The 17,448-nt window shown below is 39.2% G+C and overlaps 1 protein-coding gene across 4 annotated transcripts in view; it reads left to right on the top strand.

The window, feature by feature from the left end:
* The window catches only part of acer3 (alkaline ceramidase 3), a 49,812-nt gene extending 32,629 nt beyond the window's left edge, over nt 1-17,183 (top strand). For 2 of the 4 annotated variants that reach the window (XM_086099122.1, XM_086099124.1), the window contains exons 9-11: nt 3,192-3,296; nt 3,369-3,414; nt 3,998-5,820. In XM_086099122.1, coding sequence (XP_085955248.1) covers nt 3,192-3,296; nt 3,369-3,414; nt 3,998-4,051 — 205 coding nt within the window. In that variant the 3' untranslated portion in view covers nt 4,052-5,820. Of the gene's footprint in view, nt 1-3,191; nt 3,297-3,368; nt 3,415-3,997; nt 5,821-17,027 lie in introns of those variants that run through there. The other 2 variants (XM_086099121.1, XM_086099123.1) reach the window with 2 other exon arrangements.
* The last annotated feature ends 265 nt before the right edge of the window (nt 17,184-17,448 follow it).

The raw sequence follows: 17,448 nt of genomic DNA, 5'->3' as shown, positions 1-17,448 counted from the left end.
CGTTCTTAAATTGAGGTAACGTTTCTGATTGAAATAAAGGGAAATTCAATGCAAAACGGTCCTTGCGTCAAAGAGTGAGTTATTCATATATATGAATTCTGCACTTAATTCCTTTTAAAATTATATATAATACATGTACGTACCTCAAAAAGTTACAGCAATTTTAATGTTGGCAGGTTGAAATCCCGAGATTTGAGAAAAACGGGTTTAAAGTGTTGGTAAGTCATCTTTGAAATGTCTATAGCAACCAGTACCTTAGGAAAAAGATATGACCCTGAATTTTTCAGGAATTGTTAAAATATCAGTGGAAAGTCAATTTCAATCACATCATCCGAGATTTGAACCCTTTAAAGTTTAGGAAGTTTGACCTCTGAACAGATTAATTTAGCCTCAACTTTGAAGATCACATTAATCTTACAATTCATCTTCTAAGGCATCAGCCAAAGTTTATTTGTGGTATGTGATATATGTGATATTCTCTTGTTTAACCCATTAAGGCCGGGAACGCATTACCTAGTTTCTACCACTAGAGCCAGGAGCGCTCTTGCGCTCTTCTACCATTAAAGTCGGGAGAGCGGATACAATCTTTTTTTTTGACCAATTATTGGTCTCTTAGCCAATGAAATGCATCAGAATATACACGAGAGGGTGACTTGAGCCTCGTAGCATGCCTTAGAATTTTATTTGAGCACGATGATATATAATACATGGACGCACCTCAAATGTTAAAAAATTACAGCAATTTTAATGATGGAAGGTAGAAACCCCTAGTTTTAAGAAAATCTGGTTTAAAGTTTTGGTACTTTTCATCTTTCAAATGTCCATAGCAACCTTTGGAAAAAGAGATTCCTCCTAGGATCATTGAGACACACAAACTCCTCCACCACAGTAAGGTGCCAGCAACCCGCCAAATGCGGGTTAAAATAGATTTTGGCAGGTGGTCATAAATATTTACTAGCCAATTTGGCTGGTAATGCGAGAGGCATAGACCTTTTTCACAAAACCCGGAAGTTAAGTGATCATTGTGTGCATCAACTTCCAGTGTCGTTCACCGGAACAATGCCTGTGCGAAAAATAAAAGCCACTGTATCGTACTGGGATGCTCTTCATGCGTTTTAAACTTTATTAAAGCAGCCTTACTTTTCTTTTAATAATTTTTCCTGCGACACGAAACTAAAACAGAAGTGAATTCTACCAATTTGGCGGGATTAAAGACCACATTTTATTATCAGGAAAGGGCAGTCTACAGTCTACAGTAGCATTTCACCCCCGAGGATTTCGTGTTGAGGCTAAAGTGTCAGATGCCCAAACCCGAGGCAATTCTAAGCCTTTTACCTTGGATTAACTTTACGCCGCCTCCTACTAATCTATGTTTTCGATCGATAATTCTGCAAGCAAACGTGCCCTCACCGGAAACTTTGTCAGTACATACTGGATTATGACACACGTACAAAAACACAAACACACATCACACATTGCCACCATCATCATTGAAAACAAACTATAATACTTAAATAAGGTCCTCTATATCCTTACTATGAATTAGGCCAACAGAGTTAGCGATTACCTTTGTACTTTATGAGAGACTGTGGGGGGAGGGCGGGGAGAGCTCGTACGTGGCTTAATTTCACAAAACTACGACCAATCGTAAACAAACCGATCATATTGCTATTTTAAGAGATTGATGTAGGCCTAAGTTAGAGACGTATGTCCATTTTAACCTCTAAAAATATAAAAATAATCGCCACAGTATTTTGGATTATATTGGCATTTAACCTTCCTACACATAGATGCTCACTATAAAAAGCTAAACGTGTTAACTATACCCAATCGCCATCAAAATTGATACGCACATCTCTATTTTAGGCCTACAATCTCTTAAAATAGCAATGCTGCCATTTAAATACTGTTGTTACTTTATGTTTATGGGCTTCAAAAAGAAAAAATTGGATAACATTTTTACTGGGAAAAAAAAAATTGCTGGTGGAAATTGTGTTTGCAAAGTCTATGACGCGTCGCGAATCAACCATCTGCCTCGAGTCGCATATATATATATATATATATATATATATATATATTTATATATATATATATATTTATATATATATATATATAAATATATATATATATATATATATATATATATATATATATATATATATATATATATATATATATAAATATATATATATATAAAATATGAAAATGAGACACGCATTGGCCTTCCTAACTGTGGTCTGTTCTGGCTTGCTAAGAAGAGGTAAAAAAAAAAGGTAAAATGTCAACTTTTATTTAATTTATCATACACGTTTAATTTACCTAATATTACTTTAATTTAATTTACGTAATATTTTACATTTTGTTTAAAATTGTAATAGATTGTGTAATGAAAGAAAGAACTGTTTTGATTTACTCAAATATAAAAAAGGACAAACATAGCAGCATAAATAGACCCAAATAATAATCCGCAATGAGTGAACCCAAAAGTAGTGAGGGACCACTGCATAGATATGCCCCCCCCCCCCTAATTTTAATTGGTGTCTGGTTGAAAATAAATACAGTACAACATAAAAATAAGTTAAATAAAATATACTTCATCACTATGAAGAAATCACACATTAAACAAACAAGTGCTTTTTGTGCTTTAACTTTACATGAGGGGGGGGGGGGGGGGAGAAAGATAACAGCTGTACATGTAGAGTATAGGTGTCAAACTCCGGTCCTTGAGGGCCGCAGTGCTGCAGGTTTTGGAGGTTTCCCTCTTCCAACACAAGGTGATTCCAATCAGCAGGATCGTTATCAGGCTTATGCAGAGCTTACTGATGAGCTGATCATATATCAGCTGTGTTGGAGAACGGAAACATCCAAAACAACAGGATGTTTGACACCTAAGATGTAGAGGCATGTTTTTGACCAAAATTTTGTTCGTAACTTGAAAAGTTTGTAAAAAGAATCGTTCGTAATTATATATTAGAGCCTGGTTGGTTTGTCTTTTATTGTACACAGTATCATAACAACTAGATGGTGCCCAGCAGAATACATTGTGGCACTTGTTATCAACAACCATCTATTTTTAGTTATATTCTAAATACATGCATTCATTTGAAGGTGTTTGTACAAGACATAATGGAATTGTTGTCACTGTGACAATTTTGGATATGGAAGACATCTTATTGCTTACTGCATTGTAGAGCCAGTAGACAAACACTCCCCTCTGGTGTCGGAGTGGTAACGCAGTTCCATGCCTGGTGGCACATCTTCACGGGCTTGGGCTCATACCTGCACATACTTCTCAGGTAAACGCCTCATTCAGCTTTGATGAAATATGTTTAAGCACATTCTTGGTTTTCTAATTTTTTCCTCTTCAGTTTGCAAATCAGAACAACCTACCTCAAGTACAGACCAAAAGTTAAGGTATGTTGATTATTACTACCTCTAATACTTTATTTATATTTTCTAGGGCTGGGTTTAAAAAAATCGAATAATTGGTATTGAATACATTTTCCTTTTCCAGCCTGATATTGGTTCATACATTCATACAAATATTTAATTTGAAAGGCAGAATTTGTTTTGTATCTTACGAAGTATTTTCTTACATTTATGACCTGACTTATTGCACATTAAGACAATTCAGAATCTTTTTAATGTATTTACAATTATTGAATTTGAATTATGAAAATATTTTCATCTCATCCTTGCTGATTGATGTCAATATTTGTGTAACACTTAAGTGATTATAACACGTTACTTTCAATCATAAACTAAATAATTTAACCAGTTACTGCCTCTGTTTGTGGAGTTTTTAATAATGCCCTTAATATTTCAGAATAATTCGAATCGAATTGAATTGAAGTGTATCAAATCAAACTGAACTCTCATGAATTGAAATCGAATCAATTGAGGAAATTGGAATCTATACCCAGCCCTAATATTTTCAGTTTTGACAGCAATGGAAAACGTGTGCCTTGCTTAATTTCCAAATGTCACCTTTATTTAGTTTTTATGTGGGGTTTGGCCCACTCTGCATGTTGAACCACAAAGGACAAGCTGAAATGAAGGAACGCCTGAAAGATGATGACCATTATCTTAAGGACCAGCCAGTACCCCCTTCTACTGCTGGGAGCTTTGCCCACAGCTAGGGGGCAGTGTGGAGCCCTCGGGAACTACACCAAGGCATTCCTCTGCTCTGCACTTAAATTCATGCCAAACCCGAAACCTTTAACCAACTTGCTAAAGAATAAAGAATAACCAAGATGGTCATTTATGTATTGTTTTACATGTAAAGTTCAAACGTTGTTGTCATGCCATCTTTAACATGAACCACCTAAATGTTGTAGTGCAGCCAGTGGCGTAACACCATGCTGATAGGCCCCGGTGCAAATTTTTTTTTACACGCGCTTCAAATACTCACTCCCAGTTTACTTGATACACACATCGAAGACTCGGCACAAAGGACACATCACAATATATAAGTACCCAACCCTATTTTTATATATTTATATATATATATATATATATGAACACACACACACACATTCTCAATTGTCTTCTGAGCACATCACACAAGTCAGGCCAAAGCAATCCAACATGTGTTGAAAATCTCAGATTTGAGATCGAAGAGGCTCAAACGACCTTCTGAGCGGCCGAGATCAGTCTGAGTAAACCACACACGGCAGGATTATATGTTAAGATTATCTCTTGGATATTGAGACATCCTTTCGATTGTCAGGACACAGGGAATTTCTGGGCTAAAATTGAGCTAATTCTCCTGGTTTAAGTGGGTATCCATTGTAAAGTGTCTTTGAGTGTCCAGAAAGGCGCTATATAACTCTGATGCATTATTATTATTGTTGTTGTTATTATTATTATTTACCCATGACTTTTTAAAAACACGGCCCAGTCCAGCTTTACAGTCCCATAAATATGACAGTACCACAATAGGAGAGTTAAGAGCTAGCAAGCATGTTCAAGAGGATATAGTTAAAATTTTATGAAACGACCAATGACATATAGCATTTTGAAAAGATTGCACCATGAAAAGTGGGCGTCTTACTGTAGTCCTGCAGGGCCAGGGGATCCCGAATATTTTCAGCCCAAAACCAACCAAAAAACTGTACATCGTGAATTGTTGTAAAAATGACATACAGATACTGAATGAAAGTTTTTTTTACCAAGAAAATATTAGTTTCTCTACTTGAACAGTGAACGATCTCACAGCATTTTCCAAACAATCTGCAAACCAGTACAAACTGCTACCCAAGTTTGTGAAACTCTGCCAGAGTGAATTGAGAAAACTACCTACAGTACAATATTTACCTCCATTTTCTATATACTTACCTTTCAACTAGCCGGGTTAAAATGGAGCCATATTTTCCAATTAGAATTAATCCGAACGGCCAACTGGAATGACTATGCTCCATATAAATAGGGTTGGGTACAGAAAGTGGGTACTTATATATTGTGATGTGTCCTCTGTGCCGAGTCGTCGATGTGTGTATCGAGTAAACTGGGAGTGAGTATTTGAAGCCCGCACCGAAAAAATTATTCAATGACGTAGATGATAGCCGAAGCCTCAAACCCGGCCGTATCACGTGACCAGTTCAGGAAGCGCAGGAAATTTCATTCGGAATCACAGGGGTGGTATATTCCTTTTGTTAATCCGAACGGGCGTCATGTAAACAGCTCAGTTGGAATCGAGGCTGCGTCCGGTATGTGCATGCTATGTCTTAACGTCAATGCGTCGTAACGTGGTCGTCTGCGAGTGGAGAACTTGGAACTTGATTTTATCAACATGTTGCTTCAATAAAAGTGTTAAAACTATCACAACTACTGTGCTAAATGACGAATACACTCCTTCTTGATAAATCACATGGTTCATGTCCGCACGTCCCACAGCTGCCGCGGAGCTGAGGTGAGCATGCAAACAGCAGATATTCACATGTAGGCTCTACACGATCACGATTGTTGGGGCCGATCAGCGAGTTAAAAACCCCCAAAAAAAACGTTACTGCTAAAAATAGATTAGATTTCAGGCTCACACTAACACAAAATGACTCAGAAGTGAACGGGGTTGTTTTTACTGTAATGTCTAATTTCGCAGTTCCGTTCAATGACATAATTGATTGATCGCACAAATTATGACATTACATGCGATCACAGATCATGCATAAAATGGCAATTGTCGGCCAGTTTTGATCAAGCCGATCAGACTGGCATAAAGTCTAGTTATATGTAAGTGGATGACCACAGATTTCAATCGTAATAACTAAAAAGTCTCCATGTAAACCTGGTTTTGGAAGGGTAGGTTTGTTTTGATTTTAATGTTTGTGTTGCTATAAAAATGACCATGTAAAGTAAATTGTAACCTGGGCCTTGAGGTAAATTGTTTTTTATAGTACAATGCACAACATCCATTGTTAAGTTTATAGAGGTGACACTACTGTTAGACAGTGCCATTGTCTATGTGAACACACATTTGCAAACATGAGCACAATGTGAGACAGAGAAATATTCAGTTTGTGCCTATAATCCTTACTGGTATGTATCAACTTGTCATCACTGTTAACGTGTAATAATGGGGAAACGATAACTTGTATACGGTTGTTAAATTGGGTGCCTTAATAGTATGTGGGTGTGCAGGTTAATCCACGCTGCCTTGTTTGCCCACATCAAAATATTTTGTGTACCTAATTCCCTGGTCATTAAAAGAAAAAAAAACATTTTGAGTTTGTACCTCACCTTGTGCGATGTGTTCTACTACTGATCACATTATACTGATGATGATAGTATGACTGTTATGTGACCAGAAAAGCAATCTCTACTATCTCCCTTTTTGTGCCAGTATTTAATGTTGTCCCGTGTTGTCAAATAAAATAGACAATATATGTCACTGATTATTGTCGGGTCCTTGGAAACCTGAAGCCATTATTGAACAATGTGAGTGTTTTGTGTATAATACAGGGGTATAACTTTTGGAATAATACAGGTCATCAAATTGTTTAACATACTGTATGTATACGTGTCCTAGAAAATACTGATGAAAATAACATTTTATCTTTAAAATGTGCAATCAGTGTTATTTCATTGCTTTAAACTGTAAAAATACTATTTTCAAATGCATGTATTGACAAACTTGCACAATTACTGTGGCATTTTTTCAATGTGAGTCACCAGTTTTACAAAACAGCAAATGTCTGACTGCTACCTCAATATGTTCAACATTTTGTTTGGATTTTTCTGTTTTTCTTCAGCTGGAACTTTGTCCAGATCAATATGAATGATAAATACAGGTGTGGGCAAGCCAAAATATTCACTTGAGTGTAACATTATCCTGAAGTAATTAAATTCAAGTAAAAGTAAAAAGTTGTGACCCAAGTAATACTATAAGTAAAAAATAATAATAATTTTTTTTAAAAAGAGTGCTGAAAAATGGTTTGATTAGATTTATGACAACAATAAGAAACCAAATATAAAATGATGAAATATCAAAACTTAATACTTCCATAAAACAAATAATTTTGGTGCACAAAACAAACTACATTCTTTCATTTGTTGCATGAAGCTTTGTTCACTTAAAAATGGATACTTGACTCATTGAGCCATTTTCAGCAGTAACAAGTTAATATTTTGTCTAGAATGAATTTGATAAATTCATTATTTTTCATGTACAGCTAATACCTTTAAGGAGACTGCAACATGAAAAATCTACTTTTTGGAGCTTTTAGCCATATTAAAATGCTAATTCTTCACCAAAAAACACAACCAAAGTTGTGCTTTGCTCCATTTGCCCCTGTATGAGAAATTCTAGGTTATTATGCTCTCCAAGCACCAGCCCCTCCCAACCTGAGAAAACGAGCTGTTGGCACGGTTTGACGTGATTGTGTGCGGCCCCACCGCTGCACCACCTCTGCGGAATAAACGCACGCCCACTTTCTCTGAGACCTCCCTCCATGGGATAATGACAAAAGTAGCCTTTATCAATAAACATTCTGTCCAAATGAATTCAAATCAATCAATTATTCTTCACATTTGCAATGCCAAAGTGCAATGAAATGACAATTGGCTGTCTTAAAATCCATTGGTTGACACTGGTGTAAACTACAAGTAAAACATTTGCGCTGGTGTATTTGAATGGATGAGGTGGATAGTGCGCTCGCCCAATAAGCAACAGGGCGCGAGTTGGCGACCAGCTGTGGTGCTTTTTTCCCCCTCCTCCTTCTTTCTAACCTCTCTGCTCCCCTCCTCTTCCACGATTTCTTGCGGCAAGGACCGGTTTTGTTTTAAATGTTTATTTCAGAATTGATGACTTGCGTCACCAAACGCAGAGATCTAGCAGCCCGTGAAATTTTGAATCCATTTTAAAAATCGGCTTAAAACCTATCTGTATGTTTCGTGGCCGTTGCGCGAAGCAGCCGGCTCGGACAACGTCATGAGAGGGGCGCAGCAGCCACAGGGGGAGAGGCGAGGTTTTACTGAACCGAGCGTTTGACTTCCAGGTAAGAAAAATAGCCACCGAAATAATTGTGTCAAAGGTAAGATTTCATCATTATATGCCTGTAGTTAACCGTGGAAGGGCTTAAAATACAATGGTGTAGTCCCTTTAAGAAGTTTTATTTTATTTTATTTTTTACTTGCTGTCAACTGAAGATGACAACTCCTGTGCTGAGGAAGTAGGTAACGACCAATCATGACTCACCTGTTTTCTGGGTTTGGTCAGTAACTGAGCCATGATTGGTCATTACCTACTTCTTCAGCACAGGTGATGTCATCTTCAGTTGACAGCAAGTGGAAACATTACTTTTTAAAGGTGTTAATTGTACATGAAAAATAATGAAGTTATCAAATTCATTATGCAAAAAAAAAAACGTTTTACTGCTGAAAATGACTCCATGAGTCAAGTATTCCTTCAATACAAATTAGTTAAGGAGGAGTAACAAGTACCATTTGATAAAACAAATCAAAGTCCAGTTACAAAAAATTACTGTTGGAGAGAAACTGAGTACTACCCACCTCTGGAATCACCTCTGGATGGATATTAACTATCAATCCATCCATTTTCCCAAACCGCTTGTTCCTCACAAGGGTTGTGGGGTTGCTGGAGCCTATCCCAGCTGTCTTCGGGCAGTAGGCGGGGTACACCCTGTACTGGTTGGCAGTACAACCTAGAGACAATTCAGAGTGTTCAATAAACCTACCATGCATGTGGGAGGAAACCGGAGTACCCGGAGAAAACTCACACAAGCTGGAGTGCACAAGCAAACTCCACCAATGAAGGCTGGAGCCTGGAATCAAACTCACGACCTCTGCACTGGGAGGGGGACATGCTAACCAGTCTTGTGTCTAATATTAACCACAGCACTTGTTAATATGACAAATGGAGGGCACGTGTCAGTATAATGGGCTACAAACAAGACGCTCATTTGAACAAGTGTTGATACTGAAATACAGGTCAAAGCTCGATGTACTTCATGCAAAATAAAAAAAATCCTATTGCCTAAAAAAACATAAAAACTGAATAACATGAATCATAGCAATGTTAATTTCTGAACTATGATCCAAATGTGAAATATATTGAAAACAACATAATATATGGCATGTTTAATTTAATGAATTATTGCCACCAACTATATGCCTTGTGATGTTTTGTTTCATTTGTTATAGATGTTCTGTCCATAATACAGACATGTTACTTATTTTTAAAAGAAAATAGTTTATTGTATTGTTTACATCAACATTGTCAACGCTGCTGTGGTTTAAAGTCACAGTGTGTAATCTTTAGCGTCATCTAGTGGTAAACTAATAATTCATTCAATTTAAAAATCCACTATTGAGTTCAATAATAAGCAAAACAATATGTTTCTATCATATAAATGTATATTTTTTTATATAATCGTAGATCTAGTAATCACAAATTATATCACATGGCTGGAGCCTCACCTTACAAGAGGCTGACATATTTCGCCGCCATTTTCCTGCTACGGATGCCCAAAGGACAACTTCACGCAGTTAGGCCCTGACACTGAGGCCCATGATTCGGGCTGCTGTTGTTTGTCACCTTCTGCTTTGCTCTAGCAAGCTTTTATTAGCTTTTTTTTAATTAATTTTTTTAACTAGCTTCTCCTGCTAGTCGCTTGTTAGCCACTCCAGCCTATGGCTCAGACTAACTTCCGCTAGTCGCTCGTGTTAGCTGCTCCGGTTAAATCCGTCTGGCTCGTTCTTTTGGCGTCGCTCACCAGGCTTCTCACATCTCAGGAGCAGTGGCATCCGTAGGTAGTCTCAAGGTCTTTTTGGTGCATACAATTCACCATGATGTATAGTAGCTAGTGGTGCAACGGATCACAAAAGTCACGGTTCAGATCGGATCACGGATTTGAGTCACGGATCGTATCGTTTTTCTGATCAGCAAAAAAAAAGAAGAAGAAGAAGATAAAGATTAGGGATGCACTGAAATGACCGAAACCGAAAATGAGAAATGCTTAGGCGAAAATCGAAAACCAAAACGCCGAAAAAACATGGCATTTTATTTATTTATTATCATTGCATTTATTATAATTAATTAAAAATATAATATTATTATAAAATATTTAGGCGTATTTAGCAAGGGTATTTTAACAAAGCACAATATAAATTGAAATGCGTCCACACCACAGACATCAGAGACATGTTGGCGAATGGTACATTAAACACCAAACGCGAGGTGAGCAACTGAGCATTTTCTGGGGGTGCAATTGCACTTTATAGTCAATGTATAGTACTACTTGCGGGCACGGATGCGTGCGGTGTGGTGCGGATGACGCATTTGTAGGCTATTTGGAGCGGGACACGGTGTGACGCACTTAAAACCGGCATTCACATATTCACCAACGTTTAAAGGGTCATTTATTTAGTAAAGCGCTATTTCCATTCAATTAAAATTAAAATATTCAAAATGTTTAATATAGCTGTGTAGGATTTAGTGTCTTCATTTATTTTGTTAAACACCTTTTCCCATTAAATATATATTTTTTTCAGTATGTCTAATACAGCCGTTAAGGATTTATGAATACAACTTTTAAGTGCAATATAAGGCAGAAAACATTCTCATTTTTATATGGTTCAGGTGTAAAATAAGCTATTAACTCTTTGACTGCCAGACGTTTTCAGAAAAGGGATGCCGTCAGTGCCAGCCGATTTAAGCATTTTGACTGATCTTTCAAGGTCCACAGAAAATGTTCTGTTTGGACTATGGAAACACACGTACTACCAAAGGAAAGATTGGACTTTCATCTTTCATCAGAAAAAAAAAGTTTGTTTCTACCTTATTCCGTTCTTTAGTAATCAACAATAGAAAATGGTTAGTTTGACCCAATTTCGCCTGTTTTGGACCAAAATACGGAGAAATCAAGCTTTTAGTGAAACGATATTATTTCATGCATTCTAGTGAATTTTACACTTCTTTTTGTCCATGAATGATGCCACAAACACCTAAATAGTGCTTTACTTCTATAAAACACTACCACCAAGAATGAAAAAGTGTTTTTTGATAGCAAAATACGTTTATTTACATTCAACAGTGTAACAATTTGACAACAATTTGGCAAACTATTTACAAATGTGTGCAACTGTGGTGCTATTTACAAATATGTGGATGTTTCAACGACAGTTTTTCTTTTTGTAACACTCTCCTGCGTGCAAAGAGACGCAACAGCATTTGCACAACAGATTGCCTCTACGCGTGCAAAAGCTCCACTTTCTTGCAGGCCGTTTTTTCCGGGGAATAGCAAGTATATGCTGCAGTGTGTGTTGCCATAAAGTCTAATATCAGGATCATGCTACGGTTACGTTACGGTGATGTTACGTTGTGGCTTCCTCATGTCCTTCGGTTGCTATACCGAGTGGTAGATGTTCTGATCCATTTTATCCACTCCATTCATGGTGGCATCGTAGTCCAGAAACAGTGTCTTCTCCGTGATCAGACTGTACCCGCTCCTCCGATGAATATGCATTGGACTCGGGGTACTCTTCATTGTCCGATCGAATGCCCGCTTGTGCAGCTCCGCGTTTTCCGGCGTTAGCAGCGCTAGCCGGTGAGGCTTTATGACGAGAGAATAACGGCCGCGTCAATGCTTCCAACTCCGGCGTCAACCTCGGGAGTGACCATCATCATCATCATCAATGTGCATTGGTCGATGCTTTTCGACTACTCTCCATCGTCCGATCGAATGTCCGCTTGTGCAGAAGTACCCGGCCGGCTATTGTGCGCGTTTTCCGGCCTTAGCAGCGCTAGCCGCGCTAGCCGCGCTTAGCCGGTGAGGCTTACTACGTGATCGTAAACACGTCAAGGCTTCCAACTTTGGCGTCAAGCTCGGAGTCATCATCATCATCATCATCAATCTGCATTGGTCGATGCCAACTCTCCATCGCCCGATCGAATGTCCAATTGTGTAGAAGTACCCGGCCGGCTATTGTGCGCGTTTTCCGGCCTTAGCAGCGCTAGCCGCGCTAGCCGCGCTTAGCCGTGAGGCTTACTACGTAATCATAACAGTCACGTCAAAGCTTCCAACTTTGGCGTCAAGCTCGGAGTCATCATCATCGTCGACATCAATGCGCTTTTTAGTATTGATTGATGCTTTCCGTCTTTGAAAAAAATGCTCAAGCGTGAGCTGCTTGTAACCGGTTGCTTGGTCAAGCCATTGTGGCTTGGATCAGCCATTGTCTCCTCAACACTCTAGCTCCGCCTCACGTCTTCTACTGACGCCCACGGTGGGCGGCCCATCCAACCTTGTGCAAAGAGAGTCATCGCTGCCCTCTAGGGGCCAAAACGAGTCTTTTACTATTCAGATATGCCTGATACTTTCAGCACAGCTGCCCAAGGCTTTCCTGCACCCGTTTTTGAAAAAAAAAAAAAAAAACATAGGGGACGTCTTTTAACTCTTTGACTGCCATAAACGTTATAAAACGTTTAGCATAAACCTAGGGAAGGGCGCCGAGGACGTTAAAAGACGTCCCCTATGTTTTTTTTTTTTTTTTTCAAAAACGGGTGCAGGAAAGCCTTGGGCAGCTGTGCTGAAAGAATCAGGCTGATCTGATTAGTCAAAGACTCGTTTTGGCCCCTAGAGGGCAGCGATGACTCTCTTTGCACAAGGTTGGATGGGCCGCCCACCGTGGGCGTCAGTAGAAGACGTGAGGCGGAGCTAGAGTGTTGAGGAGACAATGGCTGATCCAAGCCACAATGGCTTGACCAAGCAACCGGTTACAAGCAGCTCAGCTTGAGCATTTTTTTCAAAGACGGAAAGCATCAATCAATACTAAAAAGCGCATTGATGTCAACGATGATGATGACAACGAGCTCTACGCCAAAGTTGGAAGCTTTGGCCTGTTACTATCACGTAGTAAGCCTCACCGGCTACGCGCGGCTAGCGCGGCTAGCGCTGCTAAGGCCGGAAAACGCGCACAATAGCCGGCCGGGTACTTCTGCACAAGCGGACATTCGATCGGGCGATGGAGAGTTGGCATCGACCAATGCAGATTGATGTCAACGATGATGATGACAACGAGCTCTACGCCAAAGTTGGAAGCTTTGGCCTGTTACTATCACGTAGTAAGCCTCACCGGCTACGCGCGGCTAGCGCGGCTAGCGCTGCTAAGGCCGGAAAACGCGCACAATAGCCGGCCGGGTACTTCTGCACAAGCGGACATTCGATCGGGCGATGGAGAGTTGGCATCGACCAATGCAGATTGATGTCAACGATGATGATGACAACGAGCTCTACGCCAAAGTTGGAAGCTTTGGCCTGTTACTATCACGTAGTAAGCCTCACCGGCTACGCGCGGCTAGCGCTGCTAAGGCCGGAAAACGCGCACAATAGCCGGCCGGGTACTTCTGCACAAGCGGACATTCGATCGGGCGATGGAGAGTAGTCGAAAAGCATCGACCAATGCACATTGATGATGATGATGATGGTCAACCTCGCCGGAGTTGGAAGCTATACGCGGCCGTTATTCTCTCGTCATAAAGCCTCACCGGCTAGCGCTGCTAACGCCGGAAAACGCGGAGCTGCACAAGCGGACATTCGATCGGACAATGAAGAGTACCCCGAGTCCAATGCATATTCATCGGAGGAGCGGGTACAGTCTGATCACGGAGAAGACACTGTTTCTGGACTACGATGCCACCATGAATGGAGTGGATAAAATGGATCATGCAAATGCTGTTGCGTCTTCTTGCACGCAGGAGAGTGTTACACAAAGAAAAACTGTCGTTGAAACATCCACATATTTGTAAATAGCACCACAGTTGCACACATTTGTAAATAGTTTGCCAAATTGTTGTCAAATTGTTACACTGTTGAATGTAAATAAACGTATTTTGCTATCAAAAAACACTTTTTCATTCTTGGTGGTAGTGTTTTATAGAAGTAAAGCACTATTTAGGTGTTTGTGGCATCATTCATGGACAAAAAGAAGTGTCAAATTCACTAGAATGCATGAAATAATATCGTTTCACTAAAAGCTTGATTTCTCCGTATTTTGGTCCAACACAGGCGAAATTGGGTCAAACTAACCATTTTCTATTGTTGATTACTAAAGAACGGAATAAGGTAGAAACAAACTCTTTTTTTCTGATGAAAGATGAAAGTCCAATCTTTCATTTGGTAGTACGTGTGTTTCCATAGTCCAAACAGAACATTTTCTGTGGACCTTGAAAATCAGTCAAAATGCTTAAATCGGCTGGCACTGGCGGCATCCCTTTTCTGAAAACGTCTGGCAGTCAAAGAGTTAACGTCCTCGGCGCCCTTCCCTAGGTTTATGCTAAACGTTTTATAACGTTTATGGCAGTCAAAGAGTTAATGGCTTAAAGTTAAGTTTATATAATCTAAACAGCTAAGTTTGACATTTTGAGTTGAATGTTTTTCTTTTTAATGGGCAGTTCTTTTTTTTCTTCCAATGATGAAAATACCTTAACGTGCAATTTAAGGCACATTCCCTTCCCAGCCAGCAGCCAGACACTCCATGGTCATGCTAACAATTAGCCGCTAGCCACTTACGTCGGAGACTTCTGCCATTTCATACAATGACATCGTAATTAATTAGCGGTTTCGTGGCGTCCTAAATTAGCGATTGAACATGACTTCGGGATAGCGTTGTGTTGATGTTGGTCGCAACTACAATGTCAACAAAGTAACGTCTAAAAGGTAAGTCAAGCTAGCCATCACGCCACGACGTGGGCGAACTTCAAAGTAAAAGTGTACTAAGGCAATTTGCATTGCCGTCAATGTGTTACTGTATTTGGTAAACTTTCTTAAGAATTTTTTGATTTTTTTAAAATTTTGAGTATGTTTGAGCTTCCTGACATGTCATGTCAAAATGTTATCGACTGTGAATGCGCACTTTGTTTTTGTCCCCCCGCCACCAACCAAACGGCGGATCGGGTGTGACCAGAACCGTTGGGCCTGGTCTGAACCGTCCACGGATCAAAGATGATCTGTTGCACCACTCATAGTAGCTAGCATGTTGTAGCAAGGTAAGCACTGAGAAAGCAGATGATAAACATACATGCGCAAACGCTGCAGTCCCTCGTATTGGGCCTGGATTTTCAGATGGTGGCCCATTTCCACCAACGAAACGTAGAGCACATATAGGTGTGACATTTTTCATGTAAATCCCTGCTGCATACACGCTTGAACCCTGCGTAGACATTCCTCTGGATTTCTCCTGGGAAATTGCAAAGGTATGAAGAAAACGCCCTTCATTCGATCACAGCCACTTTGCCAATCACATAGTGGCAGACACCAAAGCTGCAGAGGTTTGTTGTAACTGTTAGATTATTAACATTGTTTTTCTGTTTCAATTTATATTTTTCAAAGTGTTTTGATAGATTAGTTAGATACACTTTTTGGACCAGGGCTGTTTGAGCCAGGTTCTAAAGATGTATTTCAGACTCTGAAATAAAGCTAGCAAACTTCTCCACGAGACTTCAACTTTGAATTTTATTTGAACACGCAGAAATCAAAGAAATGATTTCCAACATAACCATAATACCATAATCTGTTAGCAAAATTTAAGGTGAAATAGCGAGTCAATTCACAAGTTTTAGCTTGTACAAATACACTCCCCTGACTGTATACAGGTACTACTCCGTTGCTTGCCCGAAACTAAAATTTCCACCGCACATGCGCAGTGCACTGTTTTAAAAATAGTAGTTTGGGCGTAATTGTGACAAGCCCTATTGGTGTGTGACATTTGACTGAAATGTGTGAGTGAGTGTTGACAGCTCTGTTGTGTAGGCTAGCACATTTAATAACATTGTGATTTAGGAAATACCCGGATAAGCGGTACAGAAAATGGATGGTAATGGAAGTGTAACAATGCACACCTGAAATTGTGTCATTATCAAGTATTGAAAAATACGTCACAATTGTTTAAATGTTTTTTTTACAGGAATCATGACACATGCCAACAGGCTGAGGCCAGGGTTGCAGCGATAATATCACAAAGTAGTATGAAAACATTGAGCTTGATGCCAATCTTTTCTCACTACTCCAGTGACTGAAGATTTGTTTCTTGTATAAACAAGCATTGAAACACGTCTGTGAATTTTGTACAGGCATGAAAATTTCTGTCCTGCAAATCACACAATAATAATTAATAATAATAAACATTTTTGGCGTCCAATCTGACTCATCCTGGGATTTCCAAAATGAGTAAGTCAGTCAGAGAATGACTGCTTCTGATGTAACAGATGACACATTTGAACATATTAGTTCAAATAACCTTCTCCATTAAAAAAAAAAAAAACTCTACAAATTTGCAGCCATTTTAAAAAATGGAAATATAAAATTGATAGTAAATATAAAATATATAAATAATATAAAAGATAGTTGATAGTTAACCCAAAGGTCATTTATTTATTTATATATTGAAATAGTGCATTGCATGCATCATTTTATTTATTTGTTACAGCTACATTATTTTTAAAATGCAGTATTTTGGTATATAAAGAGATAATTGTTTTACCGTTGAACACAATCAATTTAATTGCAATGCAGGACAAGCTAACGGACCTCCGAAGCCAGATCGAGAAGGAACGATGTGCAAATCTTTGGAGTCCCTGAAGACAATGAAGGAGGTTCGGTGATGGAGTGCAAGTAGATCGTCCCCATCTTCGCCCCGCAACTCTCAGCTGGAGGATTGTTTGGGGGGAGGGGGCGGTGGGGTGGGGCTGCGTGTTGCTGGGTGTTTGTGGGGCAAGTTTATGTGTAATTTATCTTTTAATAACTTTTTGAAAGATGAATTGAAGTCAGTAATTTGACCGTGGACACCTGTTCCACTTGTAACCCATGCAACATGCAAATTGAGTGCCGTGGCATTAGCAAGAGCGTACCTGCTGCCAAATACTATAGATTTTGTTTTGGCAATATTTAATACCAGCCGGTTCATTCTCACCCATTTGATTAAGTCAAGTCAAGT

The sequence above is a fragment of the Leptonotus elevatus genome, chromosome 16, assembly GCF_054856555.1.
Source record: "Leptonotus elevatus isolate MCC_2025b chromosome 16, RoL_Lele_1.0, whole genome shotgun sequence".
NCBI lineage: Eukaryota > Metazoa > Chordata > Actinopteri > Syngnathiformes > Syngnathidae > Leptonotus > Leptonotus elevatus.
The sequence above is the reverse complement of the archived record's forward strand: the minus strand, read 5'-3'. Positions and strand labels throughout refer to the sequence as shown.